The sequence below is a fragment of the Vanellus vanellus genome, assembly GCF_965231255.1.
Source record: "Vanellus vanellus genome assembly, chromosome: 3".
NCBI lineage: Eukaryota > Metazoa > Chordata > Aves > Charadriiformes > Charadriidae > Vanellus > Vanellus vanellus.
In genome coordinates, this window is record NC_138907.1 from 42,128,091 (window position 1) to 42,153,451 (window position 25,361).

Sequence of the window (25,361 nt, forward strand, 5' to 3'; positions counted from 1 at the left end):
GTTTTACATCACATGATACATAACAAAGACAGGAAGGATTAGCCCTTTGCGGTTCAGCAAGTTACTTTCTCTAAGGATTGTCATTAGCATCTTCAGAATGTTTTACACAAGTATAAATAATAAGCCAAAATAATATGTCTTTTCCATAACACTACTGAAGGGCATACTGAGGGTTTCATGAGCCTTGCTTGATTCAGCAGTATCACGAAACAGTAGCTCTTCATAGTAAAGTTTCCGTAGTGATCTCAACAGTATACAAATGTGGAATTAGTGCATATGCTTCAATATTGTCTAATTTTAGTTTGAGCAGCCGGGAAAGGGGCATACAAATGCATTTGAAGATTCTCACAACTTATTCTGAGAAAAATCTGGGTCACGCAGAACTGTCTGTGGTGTGCAATGCAAAGAGTGAAAGCCCCGTTAATAGGACCAAAATACAAAGAAGGCAGCACGGGGGAATGAAGCCTAAAAAATTCAGTGGGACATTTAGCACTGGTTGAGAGGCTCAGCAGCATTGGCACAAATGTGTGCTTTGAATGAAGTTCATAAATTTATCCACAAACAATAAAAGATTTGCTTTTAATTTCTTTGGGACATACATAGATCAAAGAGTAAACACCCATTTTCTAAATGCTGCCTTTTATTTAAAACTAGCTTATTCCATATAGGAAGTAGGTGGCCTCTCATAACAATCAGTTCTTTGTTGCATCTTCTCTCTCCTTCTCCTTTGCTCTCCAGCTCCAGCAATCCATCATGATGATGATATGTAACGTTTTTTTCCTCTTCCAGGCTTCAGGTAATATAAATTCATTGAACTCATACTGTTACTAATAACGTGGCAATGAAGAGGGACATTTGTTTGACATGTTATTTCAAGCTTAATGGACTCCCTGTGCCTCTCACTATCTAGCAAGGCAGAATGCTAATTGGCCTTTTATTAATAATGACTTTAGTGTGGGACACTCTTCCTAGACATTAGTGACAGGTTAGGAGTAGAGGATAGCTGGAGGTATAGTGGAAAAACAACTAACCTTTGTTTACTGTTCCTCAGTCCCCAGGAATATTCTGTGTTTTTCTTTGTTCAAGGTCAAAAGTAGCAGCAAAACTGTGAGCTCCCCTATCCAGGACCTCTTCTTTTGTTACAAGTGCATGTTGTAAATATTGTCCCATTGTTCAGTGCCAATTTTTTAGAAAGCTAATGCATGCTAGAAGGTCATCACATTGCATGCACACTGGCCAGCCTTGACATGGAGCAGAATACCTGATTTCATGAGATATGGCATAAATGAAAATTGCCCATCTCTACATCAGAAAGAGGAAAAGAGAAAGAAAGAATCTTTGCTTATTTTCCGAGGAGCCTATTTCCAGCATTTTTTAATTTTTTTATTTTTTTTAAATCCATGAAGGCTGTTTTCTGTTAGTTAAGCAGCTGCAGGTTTACTGTTTTAAAGGCAAAGCGCTGCTCACACTCTGGCTTGGTGTGATGTTGGCCCCATATTGGTATTGGATGTAAGCGGAAAGGACAGGAATCAACAACAGCAGAGCATGGAGATGGAGTAACTGAATTTTCTATCACATTACTAAGTGAAACAATCATCATTGTTTATGTCCCTCTTGGGCCTTTTAGTTTTACTGTAGGCATTTTGCTTTTTTTGTAAAACCATTGCCATTTCTGTCTTAAAGTGCTTCTCAGAGCTCCCCTCTTTAGCGTGCCATATGCAGGAGGGGAGTGCGGCTATAGCTGGGCAAAGGAACTGCCATCGCTGTTTGGACCGGCAGAGTCGGGGCCCCCGTCTCCATCAGCAGCCTTTGGGTGCTTATTTCTTGCCTCTGAGTCTCTCTGTTTGGAGTATTGGTACCTCTCTGAGGCAGGAATTACCATGTTTGAACGAGATTTAGTTCAGTAACTAATGAGTTGAAAGTACTGCCACAGTACTGGAACACAGAGTTTCCACTCGGTCACCTGGTGGCTGCTTTGGAGAAAGAGTTGACCTCACAAATTACTTCCAAATTAGAGTAAGACCCCTACATAACCAAATGTTTTGATTGTTTGAAGAGTTAACATATTAAACTTACTACTTTTTTTTTTTTTCAAATTGACCGCATTTTAAATCCTTAGCGCTTTTTTTCTCCTAAAAAATGACAGTGAAAAGAAGAATGATTTTTTTAGTAACAGCATTTATCTCATTAAGAATAGAGTTCAGGTTAATCTAAAATATATTTGGTAAGCAAACTGTTTATAATAAACTATACACTATTTGGAAGTCTGTATTTTACTGTGGCACCGAAGGAGTGCTTAAGTAACACAAATGATCCCGTTCCAGTTACCATTCACTGTGTTTTTAAAACACATGTCCCATTTCCAGTGAAAAAGAACCAATTTAAAGCAATAGAAAGCACTCTTAAGCTGCAAAATCTTAGCATGAATTTAAAGACAACATTGGAAACAAAGATTTTCATTACAAATGCCATTATATTATGTATGGCTACTAACTAGAAGCAAAACATTTCTGCTAATGTTTAGCAGTATTTTGCTGAAAACTTACAGTAATTTTATTATCTTTACTTATGTGGGTTCATTCATGTTCTTGTTGCTCCTTGTAGCACAATAGAAAGCCCAAATTTCAAGTAGTCAATTCAACTAATCAGTTCTGGGGTTTTGTACAAGAAAGTGCTTTGCACATGTGGTTTCTGGGTTTGGGGCTTTGATGTTTTTTGGTAGAATAGTTGGTATCTTCTACCTACAACAATTTGTTTATTAAAAAAAATATTATTTCCTTCTGGAATATTTGGAAAGGAAGGCACTGGAAAACCCTAGGGTCAGTCAGTCAACCAATTGCAGCCCAATACAGTCTTTACATCTCACCAACTACAGAATTAAAATATGTGAAAACTGGAAAAAAAAATCCCCATTCCTTAACTTGTACAGAGCTGCTTGTTTCAGGGGGTGGGCAGGTAGGGGAGTGGTCATTATATCTTAGTATGTCAACAAAGCTTCTTAGTGATTTTTTTTTTTTTTTAAATATTTAAAAATCGAATATGTTTTGTTTTTGTTTTGTTTTTTCAGAAAGTGCCTTTATTGTTCTAATCTTCATTTTAACTGTTTGTTGTCTTTTAATTATTTGACTTATAATAGAAAGCTTGCAATTACAGAATGTGTTTGTTTTTCATAAACAGTCCCACCCTCATCAGGCAGTCTGTTTATGTGCTGAGGAGAAGACAAGTAGTGGTGTGGGTTTTTTCAGTTTTCATACGCTTTAAAGCAGAAGTAATTTCTTTTTCATGAGAACATATTGTTATGGCTCACTGATATATTTTCTAACTATGTCATAATTATGAGGTTCTGTGGCTATTGCTTCTTGTTTGCAGTAACTGAAATGACAGTATACGATAATGGGTAAACATTTAATGTTCCCATGTTTTAACATGGATTTACACTAGAGATTCTCATGTATTCCAGTATTGCAGTTCACAGACTCCAGGACAGGAAACTTAACTTGAACTTATCTCTGAATTTTAAGATGTGAAAGATACACTGTTATTTTAAATAACAAATGTATGACTTCTTCCACCGACACTCTCAAAATTATAATGTTAATGCAATTATTAAATACTGAATTAAAATTCAGCAATAATGAATGGGATAAGGAAGAAGGACTGTCTAGAAGAATACATAGAGTGCACAAACGTAAAATAGTATTATGAACTTGCAGTTGACACTGAAAACTATTTTATATTGGGATCATGGGAAGAATTCACTAAAATGTAAAGACAAAATGAAAAAAATAAACCAAAACACTTTTTAATTTTTTTTCATTTCATTTTAATTTGCCACCAACACTGCACCTCACTTCTGTTACTTAATTTCTTCTTGGTTGAGTGTCATATATTTAAAAAAAAAAAGAAAGTTAAATAATCCACTAAACAGTATTTGGAATTTATTTGGATAAATGATATAAACTCCTGCTCTATTTCTTTTCATATTGGCAAACTAGTAATGAATGATATACATAGCAAAATTAATTTCAAATTGTCTCTAAATTGGTTTATTCTATTTATTCTGAAGTTGTATAGTATTATGTTATACTCTTAAGTCTTACGTTTGCTACAAAACAGATGTACTCTTCCATTTTGGGGTATCGCTATGTGTTTACTTACTGAGAATTTGAGCAGTTTTAGGGATGTTCAGTGTCTCTGCAAGGCTGTTATGGTCCTGTCCTGTGAGTGACAGGCAGTTGTGTCTAGAAGATACAAGATGACTTTCGTGTCACTTAAGACCATTGCTTGGGTTTTTTTCCCCGAAGTCTATTTGCTATTGAAAGAGCACGGTTTATTTTTTAAAGCAGTTTTTGAACAAAATGTGCCCCGCTGTATCAAGCTGTTCACTGTAATGTTATCTTGAGTCTGCATCTCATATTTCTCTGATTTCAGCTTGTTTACATTGACACTGCAGAGAAGGGAATCACAGGAATAAGCCGAATTCGTTTCTAAGTATCAGTACCTAAAAAGTCTGTTTTACACTTGAAAGCTTGAATGTGCCATCAGAATTGGGAAATGCAGCTCTGGCCTCATGCGTTGATTGCATACCTTTTGCCTGTTTGGGTTGTGGTGGGGTTGAAGGGCGTTGGTGGTGTTTGTCTTAGGTCTGTCCTAGTTGCACTGCTTTTTCTTTTGGTACCTCTGCCAGAATTTATCATTCTGTAGTTTTGCTTTCATTTATGCTCTTGAATAGACATACTACGTGGTGAACTCTTTTGAATTTCATATTGACTTTTGATTCTTCCAGAGATCAAACTAGTTTCCCAGAGGTTGTTATTTTCCAGGCATGCAATCTATAGATTGATACTCATTTTATCTACATTTGTAAGCTGTAAAAAAACCCCAACCTTGCTGTTATAAAATGGCTTGTTTTAAAAATTGTATTTTTCTGATTGTATTTGTGCAAATAAAATAGTGTTTTTATTCATCCAGTTAGCATTTGAAGCTGAACAGAGGAAAAGAATATAGAGGCTATAAAATAATAATTATTTAAATTGTTTACCTCTGTATGCTCTAAATCACAGTAATGGCTGTATTGTTATCCAAGTTATCCAAGTAAAGTGCTATTTTTTTTTTTTTTGGTCCAGAGTAGATTTCCAGAGTGAACTTCCCAAAACCTAGATAATAAACCAGTGAGGATGTGCCAGCATAAACTCCTGAAGTAGGATCAGCAACTCAGCTGATAGTCCTTTGGAGGACTACCAGTTGAGCCATGAAGGATTAAGGAAAACCAGGCAAGGAAGTTATGTTGCAACATATTTTGGGAGGAAAAGCAAATGCATTAATTGGCAAAGAACTGCTAACTTCATGCTTGAAAGACTTCTTTTAGGAATGCATTGTAAGGTAAATAAAATATTGACAAGTATTCATCACAGAGATTGTGATGAATAGAGTCAGAAAACAGCTTAATGAAGAGAAGGCTTATAGAATGGAAATTGTCCAGTCAAAAGAGTATGTAAATGATTTATTTCTCACCTCTTCATTACTCAGAAGAACAGGGAAAATCCTGTTTACCGAAGTCTCGATCTTGATATTGATCCTTTGAAAGAATTTAGTGGAATATCGTTAAAGCTTCCTCAGGCACTGGATTAAGTCCTGTCCTAAACAACTATTTTTGCTAAATTAGAGGAAATTCATTCAGTTTTGGTTTTGCTCTTGGTTGCTCCTGTGGCCAAGAAATTCTTCACCACGTAATTATGCTAGAATTAGAACAAACCAGACAATATGCCGATGTTGTCATACCAGCATCTTTTTTTTTTTTTAAATTATTTTGAGAACTCTAAATTGCTTGTGATAGTTCTATGATCTCCCTTTGTCTTGTAACTTTTACTGGAAATGGCCTCCTTTGAAAAATTATGGCTAGATATCCCAAATTACAGCTTGTGTGCTGGAAATCAAATTAGGCAGAATTTGGGAGCCAAAGTCCAGAAAATAATTCATAAAATCACTCTTTTTTTTTATATCTATTCAAAATAAAAAATTTAGCCCAATAAAAAAAATCCACCAACCAGTCGAGGTTTATTCTACTCTACTTTCTAATATTGCTACCTTTTTAGCAGAGTTCCCCATCTTGTCCTTCAGCAAATTTGGAATTCACAATTAAAACGTTCCTTTGGGTAATTACAGATCTGGGAGACACGCTCAGATTGAGCCAAGGAGCACTCACACCACTGAGCTCATAACTGTGCCAGGCATCTTCCCTTTCAGAAGAGTGTCTTAATCGCGTTATGAGGGACAAAGCCAGGTATCTGTTTTGTGCCGTGTTTTGTGCCGAGAAAACTATGCATAGGAAACAATGCAAAGTCCATAGGGCCCATAGAATGAACAACTGTGTAAAGAGAAAGCACATGAGGGGGTTTTTTGTGTGCCCACTGATGAGGGTACTCCCAGCGGATCATGACCCTTACAGCAGATATTAAACAGCTTTGAATGGCTTTCTTCTGCAATACCTTTGATCATCAATAACCATTTAAACTTGAATGATAAAAATGTTCACTTGCCATTTTCATTCCTTGCAAATTAAAACATTTGTGATTCATCTACATACTAACTATTTATACTTTTTTTTATATGTATAAACTCATGAGACAAAAAAAAATGCTGGATCAGGATTAACTTGCGTATTAATGAGATCAAACAGACAGTTAATGGATTTGAGAAGTGAACTACTGTAGAATCCCTTATGTATAGGCTTTTTTGGATGTTATTTAAAATTATTAAGTCAGAGCCAAATGAACTGTTGGGAATTTTGTTATTCACTTTAGGGAGGTCAGTGTTTAATTTGTTTTGCTTCACCACAATCCACCATCTGCCTTCTCAGGTGGGGGACACATGGGGATCCATGGCAGTGTACAGTTTCCATAAATAATTGGCCTGCACCTGTGAGACCAAGAGGAAACCCATCAATTTCGCAAGAAGCCTTTGCTTGCCAGTGGATAAATAGGAGAGACGAAGAGCGGGTGTTTTGTTACTGCCTTTCCCTCTCCCATCACCATAAGTATAAACCTTTTTAAAGTCTCTTGTTCTCTGTAGCTTTGTCCCCATTTCTGTCTTTGGAGCATCAGTAATGGGGGCTTTGTTTTGAAGATGCTGTGCTGCTCCTCAATTACTTGTTTTAGTTATTGGGAATCACTGGGGCCAAGGGACAGAGACGTACTTGAAGACTTTTGTCCTGCCATAGCATCTTCATTGACAGGCATAGTTTGTTAAAGAGAAATAAGTCACAGGAATTCTTCTTTCAGGAGAGATTGTTTTAAAACCCTTATAACTAGTTATACCTGAAGCAGAAGTTCACAGAAGAAAACTCCTCTGTTCCTTCTCATCCCTGAGGTTTCTCTAGTGTTGGGAACAGAGGAGATGTGAAAACTTTGGATCAATATCCTCTTCTCAAAACATCTTCCCCCCTCCGTAATGGTAGACTACAGAAGGAATTTGGAAAGATTGAGTGGTAAATTGGGGGTAATCTGCTCTGAATTCTAGGTTACTTGTTGAGGGTCCAGGTGTTTCTACTAGTAAGGGTTAGGAATAATAAATTAATCCAGTTCTAGCCTGGTGGTTTTGTCTGTCCTTGCATCTGTCTATCTTTAAATAATCTTGATATGGTCTGCAATGTATTATTGTCCAGGATATGTTAGATGTTGCACAAAACCATGAGATGAGACAATCTGTACCCTAAAGAATTTAGTCTTGAAATTGTAAGGAAGTTAGATGTAATAACCTTTCATTATATCTCTAAAGTAGCCACCAGAGGAATTATGCTAGAGAGGGTGGCACTCGGGAGAAGATTGATATGGAGCAAAGCAATTCCTGTCTCAAAATATTGCTGAGTTTTTATCAGATGTTTCTATCCTGCAGTGGGAAAAGAAAATTTCAGCAACGTACACCTGTCAATTCTAATTCTTTTAGTAAGCCTGGGTAAATTATTTACCATAAGATGCTATAGAACGTAGTTTATGATTAATGTTAGAAACAGAATAAGAAAAGAATGAGTGGTAGTTTAGCCTATATGGTTACTGCAGACAGCCCCGATAAACTTACCTTTAGTTATGTTGACTGAGAAAGTATAGGTCCAGAAAATACTGGAGATGGGAAAATGATTTTATTTTTTTCATAGAAAAAAGGAATAGCCTGCATAATGAGTAGCCAATAAACTTTTTTTCATTTTTATTAATCAAAATCGGATGGCTTCATATCCAATCACTTTGTATAAATTAAGATAATAGAACATTTTATATTTCTCTGTCCTTGAACCTGTTTTTATGTAGCGATTTCCAGCTGCAAATGAAATTAACCTAATGAGGTTCATCAAAAGCAAGTGCAAGGTCCTGCACCTGGGGAGGAAGAATGCTAGGCATCAGTATAGGTTAGGGGCGGACCTGCTGGGAAGTAGCTCGGAGGAGAAGGATCTGGGGGCTGTGGTAGGCAGTAAATTATCCATGGCCCAGCAATGTGCCCTTGTTGCCAAAAAGGCCAATGGAATCCTGGGCTGCATAGGGAAGAGTGTGGCCAGTAGGTCGAGGGAGCTCATTCTCCCCCTCTACTCTGCACTGGTGAGGCCACAACTGGAATACTGTGTCCAGTTTTGGGCTCCCCAGTTCAAGAGGGACAGGGAACTGCTGGAGCGAGTCCAGCGAAGGGCAACTAAGATGATTAAGGGCTTGGAGCATCTGCCTTATGAGGAAAGGCTGCGAGAGCTGGGACTCTTTAGCCTGGAGAAGAGAAGGCTGAGGGGAGACCTTATTATGGCGTACAAGTATCTAAAGGGTGGGTTGAAGGAGGATGGAGCCAGGCTCTTTTCAATGGCTCCCAGTGACAGGACAAGGGGCAACAGGCACAAGTTAGAACATAGGAAGTTCCGTTCAAATACACGGAAAAACTTCTTTACGGTGAGGGTGACAGAGCACTGGCACAGGCTGCCCAGGGAGGTTGTGGAGTCCCCTTCCCTGGAGATTTTCAAGACCCGCCTGGATGCAGTCCTGAGTAATGTGCTCTGGGCAATCCTGCTTTAGCAGGGGAGTTGGACTAGATGATCTCTAGAGGTCCCTTCCAACTCTGAAAACTCTGTGATTCTGTGAAATGTCCAAACTATTTTATAAGCACAGCTGCTGATCTGGAGTACATTAGGGAATATTTTTTCTTTACTAGTTAGGGTTTCTATTGAAGTTTCTTTGAAATAAGCTTTACTTTTGGTTTTATGTATCTACCTTTCTTGCCTTACAGTTGGTTTTGTTCAATAATAATTTAATTAATCATTTTCATACATCTCGCTAACTGTAGCAAGTGAGTTTTGGTTTTTTTTAATTTACTCATTATAATGTATGATTAAGGCAAGTAAAATTCTTTTCATCTATTGTGATGAAAGCCTGGTCTCTTTGGGACAGGTTGCTTGAAGTTTTATGCTTTCGCAGGTAGTGTTTGTAAGTGAACAGATCCTCAACTTTAAAAAAATAATAAAATCCCAGCCTGTAAATTTAACTTCACTGTTATATAATGTTTTAGCACAGAGATGTTGGGAAAAGGGATAAAAATTTCCCTACGTTTTGTACAAGATAGGTTGTATCAGACTAATATATTTCCAGTGATCCAAGGCAAGGCAGTGGATCTTCTCTGTATCCTTCTGAGCAAACCATTTGGTGGATGTGAAATTGCCGCAAAGGAAGTTAGGAGTGGGTATTCTATGGGTACGAGGGCAGGGCATTTTACTTTATTATTAACAGAGGCTATTTAACTTTTAATAGACTAGAATTAAATGAAAAGCTTTATCAGATTTCTCAGGTTGCTGTTCATTTGAAATTGGTGTAAAATATCACTAGCCTTTATCATACTGTCTTTATTCCTAAAGTTAAAATTTTGGTTTTCCTTTACAACAATTTTCTTGTTGCCTTTAAAGAACTTTCATGTTGTGTAGTAGTGATTTAAGGAAACGGGACCGTGCTTTTGTCACCTATTCAGAGACAGAGTGTGCAACCACTCTTCAAAGTTTGTAGTTTGCAAATCCTACAGTTGTAGATGGCAAAATAATCTTGAAAAGTTGTTGGGACTGACCATGTTTGATGTTAGGTAGCAACAAATAATCAGATGACACTGATGTCCCTTACATAAAGACATGAAACCTTTTGCATTTGTGACTTACTGAGAAGCTGTTTCTGCTGTTTGCTTCAGCTCGTGCTTTTGTTAGTGTCATTGTTAGCTCATCAGGGATGAGCATGAACTAGGTGAAATACCAGGTGCACTGTTGGGCTCATTGTGATCATCGATACCAACTCAAAGTGGGCAAATGTGAAGTCTTGCACCTGGGTTGGAATAACCCTGTGCAAGTGGTCAGAAGGCAGCTTTGCAGAAAAGGATCTGGGGTTCTTGGTAGACAACAATCTTGGATTTGAGTCAGAGGAGGGCAACTGCATGCTGAGCTATATCATCAAAAGTGTAGCCAGCAGGGTGAGAGAAATTATTCTTCCCATCTGTTCAGCACCTGTGAGACTACATTTGGAGTGTTCTGTCCAGTTTTGGGTCCTCCAATAACAGAAAGATACTGACACACTAAAGCATATCTAGTGAAGCGTCGCTAGAATGGTTAGGGAACTCGAGTACACAAAGTACAAGCAGAGGCTGAGGGAACTGTTTACCTTGGAGAAGAGAAGGGAGATCTTAGTGCTGTCTACAACTACCTCATGGGTGGTTCTAGAGACAACAGAACCAGAGTCGTCTTGAGGGTGCACAGTGACAGGACAAGAGGCAACAGATACAAATTGCTGCACAGGAAATTCCAGGTACGTGAGTTGGGGGTTTTGTTTTTGTTTTTTCCATTGTGAGAGTGGTCAAATATCAAAACAGGCACCCAGAAAGTGTTGTGCAATCTCCATATTTGGAGAAATTCAACACTTCACCAGACAAAGTGCTGAGCAAACTGATCTAAGTGGACCTGTTTTGAGCAGGAGATTAGACTACACGACCTCCAGGGGTACCTTCCAACCTGAATTATTTGATGATACTGTCTGCGGTTTTGTTTGCTGGAATGCCAGTTAGAGCTCCTTATTCTCTTCTGCTGTGTTTTTCCGTAAAGTTAGTGAGTTTTTTATGTCCACTTCCCAGAGAGGTGTCCGCCTTCCCTAGGATTCAATATGACATAGGCGATTCTTCATTCTGGCAATCTCTACTATCTTTGTTAAGGGTTAATTCTGGGTCCTGCAGTAGAATTTCTTCACGATTTTTTGCTGCAGATCCCAATCATGATAGAATTTTTTATCAGGGACTGGGTTAACACCTCAAAATTGCTCTTTGCAGACTTTCTGTATTTTCATCTTTTTTGTCCTTTCTGCTTCACAACTTTTCTCATGTTTCATATTTCATGGAGTTTATCGCTCCTCAGGTTCTGTGGATTAGTTGAAAATAATAAAGCATCCTCAGAAGCAGCTTGGAGAGAAATAAAGCTACCTCAGCTGTTGGCTGTTTTGTTGGAACATGTCGCTTAGAGTTTTGGAAAATGGTTATAAAGCTTTTTCTTATGTCTGTTACACATTTCAGCAGTCATCTGGCTTTTAATTGGCGTGTTTCTTTAGTCTTGGTATCTTTTCACTTTTTTTAACTCTTTGAACTTTACAAATTACAGCAATCATGCAGAAGCAGGGAATGACAGAGGTCTGGTTTAGTCAATTTTCTGACTTAAAATCTGTCAATAAAGTAACAGCTGACTGTAGGGCCTCCTAAAGATACATTTCCCCACAGACATCATTAGAATTAAATTTGAACAAGGAAATATCTGATCTGAAGGCAGAAAATAAATATAAGTGATCCAAAAAATCCCTTTCCTCAGACTGAGGATGCGAAAATCCTTTTACAAATTTGTGAGGTTATAATGGACCTTAAACATGTCTTTTGGTTTCTCATGGGGATTGTCCTGGTTCCGGCAAGGATGGGGTTAATTTCCCCAAGGAGCCGGCAGGGGAGGCAGTCATTCCATCCCACGTGCCCCGTGCCCAGCTGTAAGAGGCGCGAGCCGGGGAGGGGGGGGCAGTCGCCACTCGGGGGCGGGCCGCGGCCGTGCGGGTCCGGTCGGTGCGCTGCGCTGCGGTACTGTAATCGCGTTCTTATACTCCTTTATCGGTGTTATTGCTTTTCTTCCTTCTTCCCTTTGGCTGTTCTGTTAAATTACACTATTTCAACCCACGAGTTTTGCCTTTGTCTGCCGATTTTTCCCACGGCTGTGGGAGTCGAGCGAGCGGCTGCCTGGTTCTTTGTTGCTGGCTGAGGCCAAACCACGACAGGGGTATACGTACCATTTTGGTTATCAGTTTGATTTTAGTCACTCCTAGGCAATAGTCCAACTGTAATTTAACTAGATTTTCCATCTTTATACAGTTTAAGGGAAGCAATTCCTTAGGGAAACTGTAATGAAAGAGGATAGAATTGCTTGGAGATAGATGCAATATTATTTACGTCAGTCAAGATGTAACTAGAAGTACAAAGGAAGTACTAATGCCATTTTGAAAGACATTGATAAGTTTTAATCTAGAATACTATGTGTAACTGACAATCAATAATCATGAAGGTTGAACGCATGCTGAGTAGGAAGAGGTTCTAGGAATAAACAGTCTATTTAACAAAAAAGACACTAAAGGCACTTGGCTGTGCAGGGTGAAAGCTAAGAAGGGAAATTATTGTCGTCCACAAAAATATCACAGGAGAGAGGAATTCCAGGGTGGGATCTGGGTTACTGAGGATAAAGGATAGAGCAAGTAAAAGGATATCATTGAAGCAGGTTTCAGCCTGCAAAAGCAGCAAGATAAAAAATTTTCCAGTATGACAAGTGGTGGTAAAAATCCTTCCTTGTTCTAATATCTTTTCTTGTCTGGATAATTTAAGAATAAAAGCGTATGAAACCTTGCCTGAAGCAGCAAAGACAGGGACTTGATCACCCAAGAAACATTTTCCTTTTGAGTTTGGAACTTCTACTTAAGTTCATCCTGGGATGCATCAACAGAAGTGTGGCCAGTAGGTCGAGGGAGGTGATTCTGCCCTTCTACTCCGCTCTTGTGAGACCCCACCTGGAGTACTGTGTCCAGCTCTGGGGCCCCAGCACAAAAACAGAAATGGACCTTTTGGAGCAGGTCCAGAGGGGAGGGCCAAGAAAATGGACAGGGGGCTGGAGCACCTCTCCTAGGAATACAGGCTGAGAGAGTTGGGGTTGTTCAGCCTGGAGAAGAGAAGGCTCTGGGGAAACCTTATAGCAGCCTTCCAGTACTTAAAGGGGACTACAGGAAAGACAGGAAGGGACTTTATCAGGGAGTATAGTGATAGGATAAGGGGTAATGGTTTTAAACTGAAAGAGGGTAGATTTAGATTAGATATCAGGAAGAAGTTTTTCACTATGAGGGTGGTGAGGCACTGGAACAGGTTGCCCAGAGAAGTTGTGGATGCCTCATCCCTGGAGGTGTTCAAGGCCAGGTTGGATGGGGCTCTTAAGCAACCTGGTGTAGTGGGAGGTGTCCCTGCCCATGGCACGGGGGTTGGAACTCGATGGTCTTTAAGGTCGTTCCAACCCAAACCATTCTATGATTCCATGATTTTATGATTCCTACACACTGTCCCTGGCTTACTGTGTTACCATGTAAGATGCTTGTAGGTAGGATAGCCACATTTTTAAATCAATATATCTGTTCCTCTACTTAGTGCAGCTAAAGGTAAGCTGTAGTAGACTTTCAAAGAATTATCACTAGAAATAGTAATTGGAAGTCTTAGTTGTTACTGCTGTGCTTCTTGTTATTGGCAAGCTGCCAAGATATCCATAAACCCTTTAAAAAAATCAAACAAAACCAAAAAAAAGCACACACAAAAAAGTCAAAACAAAAACACCTACCCCAAATAGTGAGACAAATTAGACTTGCCTCATGCCTCTGATATAGAGTTTGAATTATGACAATTTAGGCAGCAGTACTTAAAAGTCTGTCTCTGAATATTCTGTACAGTCAGTGGAGATTTTCAGAGGCCCATGCTGCTACTTCCTAATGCAGTAATTCCTAGGAATTTACCAAAGATGGATCCCGCTGTGTTTGTCACTACTGTTAGAGTAACAAGGGATCTCACTAATGAAGAGCTTTCAGTCTACCTAGACAAATCGGATATGGTGGAGTACCAGGACAGGATGTATAGAACTGTGTCTTGCAGATATGATAGTCATACTATGTTTTCTGCCAATGAATTAATTTGGAATAGTAAAACAAGTAAAGTGAATGAGTAAAAGACTAACTAAGAGAAGCAAAACAGAAGCAAAAGAGGTCATCTAGGATGTACTACTCAGAAGAGGGAGTCAAGGGGAGGAGGAGCCAGGGGAATGGAAGAGTTTAAATTGGAGAATAACTAGAGCAAAAGATGGTGGGGAAAAAAAAAAAGATGGCACATGGTTGGAGCAAGCTGTTCTGATGCCCAGGAAAATATCCAGGAGTCAGCCTATTGTCTTCGGAAAGGCTAATGACCCCCACAAAAGGACTGTGCTGACTCCACTCTCTGCGTTTGTCCTAGCGTTTCTTTTCTCAAGAGCATGAAGAAAGAAAATCTCCTGAAAATGAACAGTTCATTCAAAATGATGCATTTTGAGCACTTACTTAAGCAAAGTTTAAGTTTCATTGCATAAAACGTCATCAAAATGAAGGGTAACTGAGAGAATTCTCTTTGTTCCCTGTTGCAAAGTGCTCCACAATGAGCAGGAATGAATGTCTGAGCATCTGGAAAAAAAAATGAGGCAGGGAAATGATGAGAAATAAGGGAAAGAAAGAATGAAGTTGTGGTAGTCACAAAGAAGTTTTGATGGGAGAAACTTGTTATGCTACCTGAAGTTTGGCAGAGCAGTTGTGAGCTCTTGAAGAGCTGTTGTGACACCAAATAAATTTCAGCTGTGTGCAAACGTTGATCTAGCATCCATCTTTATAGGTGTATTTTTTTAATAAGAACACAATGCAAACTGTTTCCCCTCTGTTGCCTTTAACCACTATCGTGAAGTCACAGTCTAAAAGGAAGTTATTCTGGCATCTGATAAGGTGCTAGAAAGTGTTGCAGCATGTTTTAGACATGATGAGGACAGAGGCATGTCACAGCCAAATTTTAGAGCTTCTTGTCATGGCTCGTCGTACCCTAACAATAGCCTAATGGAAGTGTCGTAAAGAAAGCTCAAATATGCACGAGGAACAGATGGCAATTTCCATTCTTCGTCTGTGTCCATTAAATAGATTTCACACATATCCCCAAGGCTTATACCTGTTGTGCGTAAAGAGAGCCATGAGCAGAACACTGCAACCTTTGACCTCTGTGTTCTTCTGCCTTCTTGTATGTGAAATTCAGTTACAGTGTACTCTGAAATGAATGCTGATTAGTGTCTAGGGATACTGTTGCTTTCTTTGACCTGAAAGTGCCTCATTTGTTTCATTTTTCAATGTTTCATTTGAGAACAGTTTTTGAGTATTTCCAACAAGGGATTTTTCCGTGAAATAAGATTTACTTGAACCTTAAGAAATTTGTTTCTGAACAAATTATAGGAATTATCCCATTAAAAAAGGGTGCAAATCAAAGTTCTGACAGTGAGCAAAGAATCGTGAAATGTGGAGTGTGATGCCTTTTCTGTTGAGTATGAATTTTTAAATGTCAGCTCTCAGAACGTGGGGAGAGATAACTGTTGTGCCAATTTGGTTCAGATAATGTCTTTTTGACACCTCTAGCAGCCTTATCAGACAATCCAGGCACATACTTGCGTTATGTTGAATGGTACATGTATTGATCTGAATGCTGAACTTTTAGATTAGTATGAAAGTTATGGTACGCTTCAGTTCTGATTACTGTTTAGACAACATAGGGGGACTTTAAGGGCTGCTGACACAGGCTGCATTTAGATATTGATGATCCAGTGCTCATCAGGTCTTGCAAGTTTTCACCCGAAGTGAAATGATTAAATAAGACTCTTGAATGTTTCCTAAAATGCAACTTTGTTCTATCTCTTGGAAACTCAGATATAGGTGTCACCGTTGCAGCCCTTCCCTCTAGCAAATACTTCTTTCCTCATGGAATAAGGCACTAACTGTCATGGGTGAAGGTGGGAAAGCTGGGACTATAAAGTATGGGATTTTCATTGGGATAGTGTATTCGTTTTCTGGTCTGTGGTTAATCTACTGTTAATTCGGGTTCTTTTCATGCACCAAATTCGTATACAAAATTGAAATTAGGAGTAGTACAAGACTTCTATCATATAGATTTCAATTTTATTATGTTTTTACTCTTGCCTTTATTAAATTTAGGTATGCTTATTTCTGGACTGATGGTTTGGCTGTTCAGCTTGATACTGTATTTTTCCTTAGCTGGTGTTGATAAACTTCTTGTCCCAATCAGAAACCATCAGATATTTAAAATTATTTCAATAATTATCCCGTAAAACACATATCTGTTCTGACATACTAGGTTTTTATCTGTTTGGTCAGTATGTATATAAAAAGGTTGCAGAAGGTATAAAAAAGAGGAGAAATTGTTTTGAGAAATTAGGACGGGGCTATATCGTAGGATTGTGAAGCAGAAAGTTACAGTAAAATGTTTTCATTTTGTTTGCACTCAATGTTTACATTTAATTTTGGAAGAATTAGGTTTGTATATTCAGGAGCAGTAAAATATCTCTGCTGAATTGCTCAGAAATACCAGTTTGATCTAGAGGACCAAACTCCACGTCCTATCTGTTCAGTAAATCAACAGTCAATTAAAGTCAATTCAGTAACTTAAAGATTCCTGTGGTCCACTGCATTCTTATTATATTAATTCTACTTGGTAGAGAGAGATTTCAGGGTCTCACCTGATGGTACCTGTTATGGATTGCAATAATCGGTTATATTAATTTGCTTTTGAAATAATTAAAAAAAAAATAAGTTATCTAGGTATTTTTCAACAGGTGTGTTACTGTTGTGGTTCAGGCTTAACATAACAGAGCTAGAAACCTAAAGGAAAGCACCTGAAGCAAAACCACACATTATTTTTATTCCAGAAGGGTCTTTACACATATTTTGTCCGTCCCCTTCAATGGCATTCTAAATGTTTTTTCTTCTTTTATGAGGGATTTGTTATTGAGTCTTAATGATGCTAAATATTTTTATACGATGTAATCAACAACCTTCATTTCAGCATCCTATTTGTGGAGCAAGGGGCAGTTGCTAAGGATTATTTTCTTATGAGCCTGGATATGTAATAGTGGAGGGAAAAGATCAGTATTGAGCTGGACTGACCTGCATAATTCAAGAAAATGCCGAAGTCTGCATCAAGCATATGAACAGTCCCAAGAAAATCAATCAGGCTATGTAGAGGCTCAGTGCTAAGTTGCACTTTATTTATATGGTTTTTTGAACTGAGGCAAAGATCAGTCATGTCAGTACAAACAAATGAGGATCTTTAATGTTTGCTATTTATTCTTTCTTGTGTTTTTCTTTCCTCTCCATGTCTGTGCTCCTTTTTCATTTGATACTTTGTATGACTGCTATGTTAGTTCCAGTATTAAAATGGTTATGGCAGGCTAGATTGAATTTCTGACTAAGGTTCACACTTGCTTTGGCACAGGGGAAAATACTGTCCCCAGTAGGTTGAAGTGACATTGTAAAACATCTGGTCAATTCTTTTCTTCTTTTCGACGCAGTTTTGCCTTTGAGAACTGAAAGTTGCATCTGAAATGCAACTGTGTAAATTTCATTTTATCACCTAAAATATGTATAATTAGAAATCGTTCACAGGTTTAAACCATAGATGACTTGTGGTTTTGTGTAGTGGGTCGGTCTTTTGAAACTTACATGTCTATGGTATATTACAACACTAACATTGTGTCTCTTGTCACTTGAGGGAAGTTGAAACTAGGATTTGATTGTTGGTATGTTCTTTCTGAAGAAGATAGTGTTGGAGGGAGGGAATCATCTTTTTCTTACGTCATGACAATCCACGGGGCATGCATTCCTGGAGTGCTTCTAGTTTTTTGTTCTGTAGGCCCAGAGAATTGAGTCAAATCTTCAACTGGTAAAAAAAAAAAATATTGTTCCACTGACATAACAGCTGAGTGAAATTCTCATTTTTTATATTCTACCAACCAAGAATCTGGCACATAAAATCTGCACAGCTTGATGGATGCATTGTGCATTTCTGCACGCTATATTTGGCTTGTAGACATCGTGATGAGTGGGCACAAAAGCAGTTATGTGGGAACAGCAATAACAAAGTGATCTCCAAGTTGATTATGGAAAATATAAAAAGGCCTAAGTGGTGAGGAGTTAAAGTATGTGTTGGTATATAGTTAGCATACTTCAAGTGCTTCTGTGGACCGATAAGAAAAATTGAAAGGAGACTAAGTGCAAAGAATGGGCAGCCATAGAAGGGGAAAGCTGAAAGGCAACTTCTAATTTTAGGCATTAGCTGAAGTGCCTAAGGCTGGAGTTCAGTGAACACTTGAAGTAGGCAGGGCTGTTTATTCCCACTTTTGTGCACAGCCACCACCTGCAGCTGCACGTTAAATAGGATCAGGCCACCCACTTGGCTGAAGGGGCCTCTGTCTTCTGAGTCCAGTCTCTGGTGGTATTCACAGAATTTAGGCTGCTGGTTAGATCTGTCAGACTGTTTGCAGTAGTTGCAGGACAGCTTAACCAGCACTAGCTACATGTTACTTCGCAAGTTATCTGTGTGTCTTGCATTTTTCATGTAAAATGCTATGGCCCTTGTGCTATTCTTGTGTCAGGATGCCCTGGTGGAATCCACGCTGGCCCAGGTGGATGGGCCAGAAGTGTGACTAAGGAATCACTGACTGACTGCTGCGATGAACAGCAGAAGCCCAGGACCAGCATGTCCCACTTGGCTTCAGGCAGCATGGCTAGAAGGAATGCTGCTTTCTGGACCCTGTAGCCATAGCTCTATTTCATTATGTACTCCAACACAACAGTCTAGTAGTCCCATTTAGGTGCACACCATCAACCCTGTTAAACCACTCCCCCTTTATCCCACTAGGTTGTGATTCACGTATCCAGGGACAGGGGTTAGGAAGTCTGTTTCAGACCATCTAGTTGGACTTCCTATACAACAGGGTTTTACCTTTTTGCCCTCCTATCTCATGACTGGTTACCAGATTCTGAATATAAAGACAATCAAGAGATGAAGAATCTTCCTTCAAAACAGGCTGGCGCAATGTGTCTCTAAAATTCCAGCACAGTTTGATTTCTTAACATACTAACTGTTAATACGCTCATTGCAGTGTTTTATCATTGAGTGCATGAAATCATGTTCAAAATACATATTTGTCAGGGAGGCACTGAAAGCAGCTTTTCAGTTAAAACATCACACTACTTTGCTCTATCACATGTCCAGAAATGTTCAGATAAAGCTCTGTACCTGGACCCCAAAGCTGCATGTCTGCAGAAAAATATATTTAATACCATAAATCTGAACTTACCTGCATTCACTGCAGATCTAATTCAAAGCATAGTCTTAAACCTAGCATTCAGCATCCCAAGATTTTGTCTCTGGAGATCAAAGTCTTCATGACTAAAATTCAAAAAGCAGACAGGTACATGTCGGCAAAGAGCTTTTGTAGCGTGCATATACTCAGGCGCATGCACGTACACAAATGCATGTACACGTGCCTCACTAGTTGAGATTGTTAGTGTTAGAGGACAGTTACAGAACTTGTGGTATTCTCAGTTAGACGCTAATAACCTAGCTGCTTTTGAGGGCTTAGTTAGAGTTCACCATCCGTTTTAAATTCAGTCTTATCTGCTCTTCATTTCCTTTTTAACCATTGTGTTCTGTCAGGAATTTACTTTAATGGGTCAAACATATTTTATTTAATATTGAAATCAACAGCATAGGTATATGACAGCTAGCAGAATTTGTAACGTCTCATACTGGAAGAATTAGATGCAATTAATTACAGACTAAATGTTACAGTTTCATTATTTCTTTACTGAATATACTATGTAATTGTCCGAATGCACTGCATACCTTTATGCTCTGGAGTCTGATCTCAGGTAGAATTGTAGTGCTTGACCTTTCAAATCCTTACCACTGACTGTGAGGGGAATATCCAAATATATTGATAAGCTGTGCTGTACTGTCTCTTTTTTTAGGACACTTCTCTGAACCCAGAAAAGAGAGTTTGTTCTGCCTGCTTTTGAAATAATAATAATTACATCCTGTCTAGAAGAATATTTCTTAATTCCTTTCAGAAACAAGAGCTGGAGCTCTGGTTCTCTTGAGGAGCTAAAGGGAAGGTGGTCTTGGCCATCATGACAGCTAATAAGTACATCTGAGGAAGAAGAGTGGTAGGAGTGATATGATGTAGAAGGAAGTTGGGTGCTTGAAGGTGACATTGTGAAAGCCTCAATTGAAAGCACTGGTCTGAGAAATATGGTAGGTTTTGAATGGATATTAAGATTCTAGGGTTATAACAAAGGAGGAGCTGAAACTCTGTGAGGAGCTATGGTCCTTCAGGGCAGTGGTTGGTGGTTCCACGGCTTCTGGATTAAGAACGAGAGAGGGGTCATAAGAGGGTATCTTTAACTAGGGCCCTGGTGCAGGGCCAGGACTCATGCACCTTTCCCAGTCCTCTTTTTTCTTTCTCTTTTTTTTTTTTTTCCTTTTTTTCTCTCCTTTGTCTGAAATATAGCAGTTTTATGACACAGATAGCCTTTGCTCATCTTTCCTTTCTTTATTTTCTCAGACAAATCATTGCAGTGTTTTCTTATCACATTTCTTCACTTTAATGGTGAGTAAATTCAGAAGTTGTAGAGACACTCAAATGCATATGACCTGGATTTTCTTTAGTGTATGACTCTGGACTGAGACAAACTGGAGTGAATAACATTCTATAGCTTATCATTTTACTATGGTGTGAAGTTTGAACTATCAAAAGAACTTTGGTTTTATACTTGTGTAATCATTACAACTAAACTTTTCAACAGACGAAGCTATAAATTTTTGCCAATAACTCCAATAACCCCAAGTTTATTCAAGAGACAGACATAGCCTCTGCCTGTTTTCACTGCCCTTGCCCTCTTCTCTATTTAACCCAGGTGCTAAATTAAGAGTATCTCTGTTTCCTTCTGAGGAAAAAAATGGTTTGAGGTCAGAAACAGACCTTCTCACTTTCTGACCCAAGAACTGTTAAAAATGAACAAGAATCCTTAGCCTGGGACTTCACTTGCAATTCACTTGCAATTGCTAAATGCAAGTCATGTAGCTGAGCTCAGAAGAGTCTTTATTATTGAGGTCGAGGTCTATTATTTGGTAGGCATTAAATACTATTATACTGCTTACCACATTTCTCTTAGCTTAGAGAAGCTTGAATCTCAGCTCTGACCCTTGTCTCTCTCTCTCTCTCTGTAACTTCACAGAAATCGTAAAACATTACTGCCAGGTTTCTCAGTCTGTGTGAGGTAGGTTTGAGAATATTTAGCTATATAACCGAAGAGCCTAGCCTATGTTGGCATTAACCAGATGAAATACTTAGAGCACCAGGAAATCCGGGAAGGGAAGGACGTCTCATCCAACAGGTCTAAGGTTATGTGGTAATGATTTTGAGCATAGGAAAAGTCTGTTTTAATCACCATGCTACATTAGTTCTGTTTTGCTTTGTTAATATGCCATTTTTGCAGAATAAATTATGTCACCATGTCTGATCTTTCTCAAGGTCTGTGAATGACCTTCTCTCCTGGAAGTTTTTGTTATACCGTATTTTAAAAATCTCTTTGTGGGTCACATTGGAACAAAAATGAGAGCTAAATATAGCTTTTACTGATGGAAATTGGGGCTTGCAAACTCAAACTTTTGCACAGAAGTATGACAAAACTCGTCTTGACTAAGCACTAGCACTTTGCTATTGTGCCAAAGGAAAAGGGAAGATTATGAAGGCAAAATCACTTAGTTTAGAAACAGTTTTGCTAACTGGATTGCATTTGGCTTCTATGACATAGTCAAACCCAAATTATAAAATGGAAGGAGCTGTGTAGTCATTTTGCTTATTTAGCGGTAGTGCTGTAGCCTGCTGAACGGTATGCAGATTGAAAAGTTGGGAACTGATCTCCTAGTGAAGAGCAACTTCAGTCTGACAGGACAAACTTCCTGACCAACGGGCACCTTGACCCTGACAATGGCCCTTTTAAGAGGGAGATGAGTTTCAATTTGTCGGGCAAATTTGCCTTGCTACTTTCTTTGAATAAGTAAATGGTTTTAACCTGTGGAACAGGAGGAAGAGCCCAACTTTTTTTGCATAACTTGATGGTATCTGTACCCAAATATATCTGTAGAGCAATCCATGCATACAGCGCTTCCTGCATTACACTTTAAGGTAGAGCTTCCAGCAACTTCTGGAATCTGGGTTTATAATATATAGATATAGCTTTTTCCCCTACTTTGGACCTAAATAATGCAAAGTCAGTACATCAGAAATAAGCATTTATGTGTTTGGCTAGATCAGGGCTCTAATCTCAAATATAATATGCTAAGCTTCTTGGACTTGAATATACTGAAGATATTCAAAACCTGACTGGACGTTGTTCTGAGCAACCTGCTTTGACATGGGGGGTTGAGCTACATGACCCAGATCATCTCAGCCCTTCTGTGACTCTGTGATAGTGTTACCTTTTGGCAGGTTTGGCAAATGCTTTCCAGTGAGACAGCAGTTCAGTACAGCCCGTGGGAAACACTGCGACAAGCCACTGGAAGTGACCATGACAGATTCAGTCCTATCAGCTGTTTTGTGGGCTCCTGTATATTCATTTGCATGGGTTCAACCAGAAAACACTGTGTATTTCGGGCAATATTCTAATGTTGAGAAATTTTGGTCACATCTTGTGTTAAGGGAGTAATGCGCACTTTTAAATTCTAGCTAAATCAGAACCACATTTCATAGGTTATTTTCTGAATAATCATTTTATGTGAAGAATGTCTTTGGAGAATATTTAAAATAACTCTCTCCTGTATCTATGTGTGATTGCGTAGGGGATGGAAGAGGCCAGAAAGACGTGGATTCTTTTCTCATCTTTGCCACTGGATTGTTGGGGTTTTTTAGTGTCCTTGTAGAGATCACTTTGTCTTCTGTGCTTCAATTTCTTGCTCTTTGAAGGTGGCCATCCTACAGCTTTTCATAAAACAGCTCTGGGAGCATGGGCATTGCTAGGAGACCCAATAGGATTGGTAATGTTCACTATTGAAAAAGAACTAACCAGATTTTCAAGAAATGTAACAAAAGTTTTATTAAGTTCTGTAACAGGATTAGATGCAGCAGAAATAAGTCTAAAACCTTGCGTGTTAGAGTAAAATAGTTTCTTTTTAAAAGTATGGCATTGCTAATAGACTAATAAGGGCACTAGTTATTTTTAAAAGTTCGTAAACAAGGTAGGTAGAATGTTTTAGAATAAAGTATACTTTGAAGACATTAAAAATCAAGTTGTGTTTTTAACTTTTTACAGTTAATTTAGACATTTTACAACTCAGTATAATACAGTCAAGTTTAATGTTAATAGAATAGTGTTCAAAGTATGTTGTGGAGAATGTAATCAGTAATTGTAGCTTAGTAATATATGAGTTGATTGACAGATTTTAGGGAATAAGAGAACATACTTGAATGTTTAATGAAAGGAGGAACTGTGCCTGTTCCAGTTTTGGGGGAGATTTTTTGTCAGGCCAAGCGAGTAAGAATGTGTCAATTACCACAGGTTCACTTTATCACAATTCTTGCTGGGTTTTCTTTACACTGCTAGAGAGTCCTAATCTTCAGTGTTTTAGTGGGTTAACGTCACAAATGTGCTTGATATTCTGAAATAGCTATAAGTTTCCATGTGACCCTGTAGGAGGAACTGAATTAATAGAAGATACTGCAGTAATCTGTTTATCCAACAGTCAAAAAGTGTACAATTCTTGTTTACACTAGAGGTTTGTATTAATGATTTACTTTAAAGAAGTTTACAAATTATATTCATATTGCTGGAGTTGATGATGAATGTTATTAATAAGTACAGAAACAGTCTGGAAATACTGGATATGCTTGAATACAATGAAAAGGAGTATTCTCCAAGTCCCTACTACAGCTTTCCTATATCTGGTTTGTATGATTCACAGTAAAAGTGGCAGATGCTGGGGACAGTTATAAAAGTGCCACCTGGATAAGTTGAAAATTTCATCTGTTTACCTAAAGATAGGATTGGGAAACTTGTTTGACTTGCATTTACTTTTAAGATTCCTCTACTGAGTGTAGAAAGGAGCTTTACCTGCTGCAATTTAAGGGTGCCTAGCAGTGAGGCAGTATGCTGAATGGAACACTTCATTTCCATGAAGCAGAGGAGCATATTTTGAACTGTCAATTTACTACAATTTTTGTTTAGCTTCTTGGGTCCATGTGAGTGTGTGTAATGTAATTTGGAAGCATTTTGAATAACACAGACAATAAGATCAAGGAGCCTTCCAAAAAGAACTGGAAATGAAAAGGGTGTACTTGTTCTTTTCTTAACCACTGGATTGCAGTTAAAGCCTTACGCAGTTAAACAAAAGCAGAAAAATTAAGCAGCTTAGAGCAGTTGGAAAGGGAGAATTCCTGTACAGAGACTGCAATGTAATAAAATGTCAGCTGTAAGAGAAGACCTAAGAGAATGCCAGGGAGTACATGTCTTGACGCATTGCTTAGAGAGAAGAAGAAATTAAATGCAAAGATGAGAGTCACAAAGCAAAAAGAGATTATTTCATTCTTCCCGTCCTCACCTTAAGGACTGATTCCCACTTACTGTGTTATAAGAAGTAAGCTTTTCCATATTTAAGCTAATTTTGCAGGGCTTCAAAAGCTTAATTGGCTTTGGTGCATTAACAGTAGGTCATTTCTGCATTTTATTGTTTTGGGAAGTGCAGAGCATGACAGTCAGCAACTTCAGAGTGAGTTGTGGGGTGGCACACTGCTGAGAGCCTCTGGGAGCAGATGTTGAACCACAGGCCCAAAACCTGACATTCTTTACAATTTGGAACTTTTTAATAAAGAAAAGTGCTTTTGTTAAGTGGTTATTTTTTCCTTGTCTATTCTCAGGGTTGCTCTTGTGGAAAATATTCCCGAAGGGATCAACTATTCAGACAGTGCACCATCCCATTTGTCTCTATTCCAAGGCTGGATGAATTTGCTTAATATGGCTGAAAAGTCTGTTGACATAGTATCTTCCCAGTGGGACCTCAATCACAGTCATCCATCAGCATGCCAGGTATGTTCTAGTCTAACAAAAGGGTGGGACTTTAACAAGCTGTTCTTGTTGTTTCACTATTTTATAGAACTACAGCCCGTCCTTGTAGCAGAC

The 25,361-nt window shown here is 38.6% G+C and overlaps 1 protein-coding gene across 2 annotated transcripts in view; it reads left to right on the top strand.

Annotated features, from left to right (window-relative positions):
• Positions 1–25,361, top strand: part of PLD5 (phospholipase D family member 5) — a gene marked incomplete at both ends in the record, with an annotated part of 187,685 nt that overhangs the window by 91,712 nt on the left and 70,612 nt on the right. For both annotated transcript variants that reach the window (XM_082481775.1, XM_082481776.1), the window contains one exon: positions 25,100–25,268. In XM_082481775.1, the coding sequence (XP_082337901.1) occupies positions 25,100–25,268 (169 nt within the window). The remainder of the gene's footprint in view (positions 1–25,099; positions 25,269–25,361) is intronic.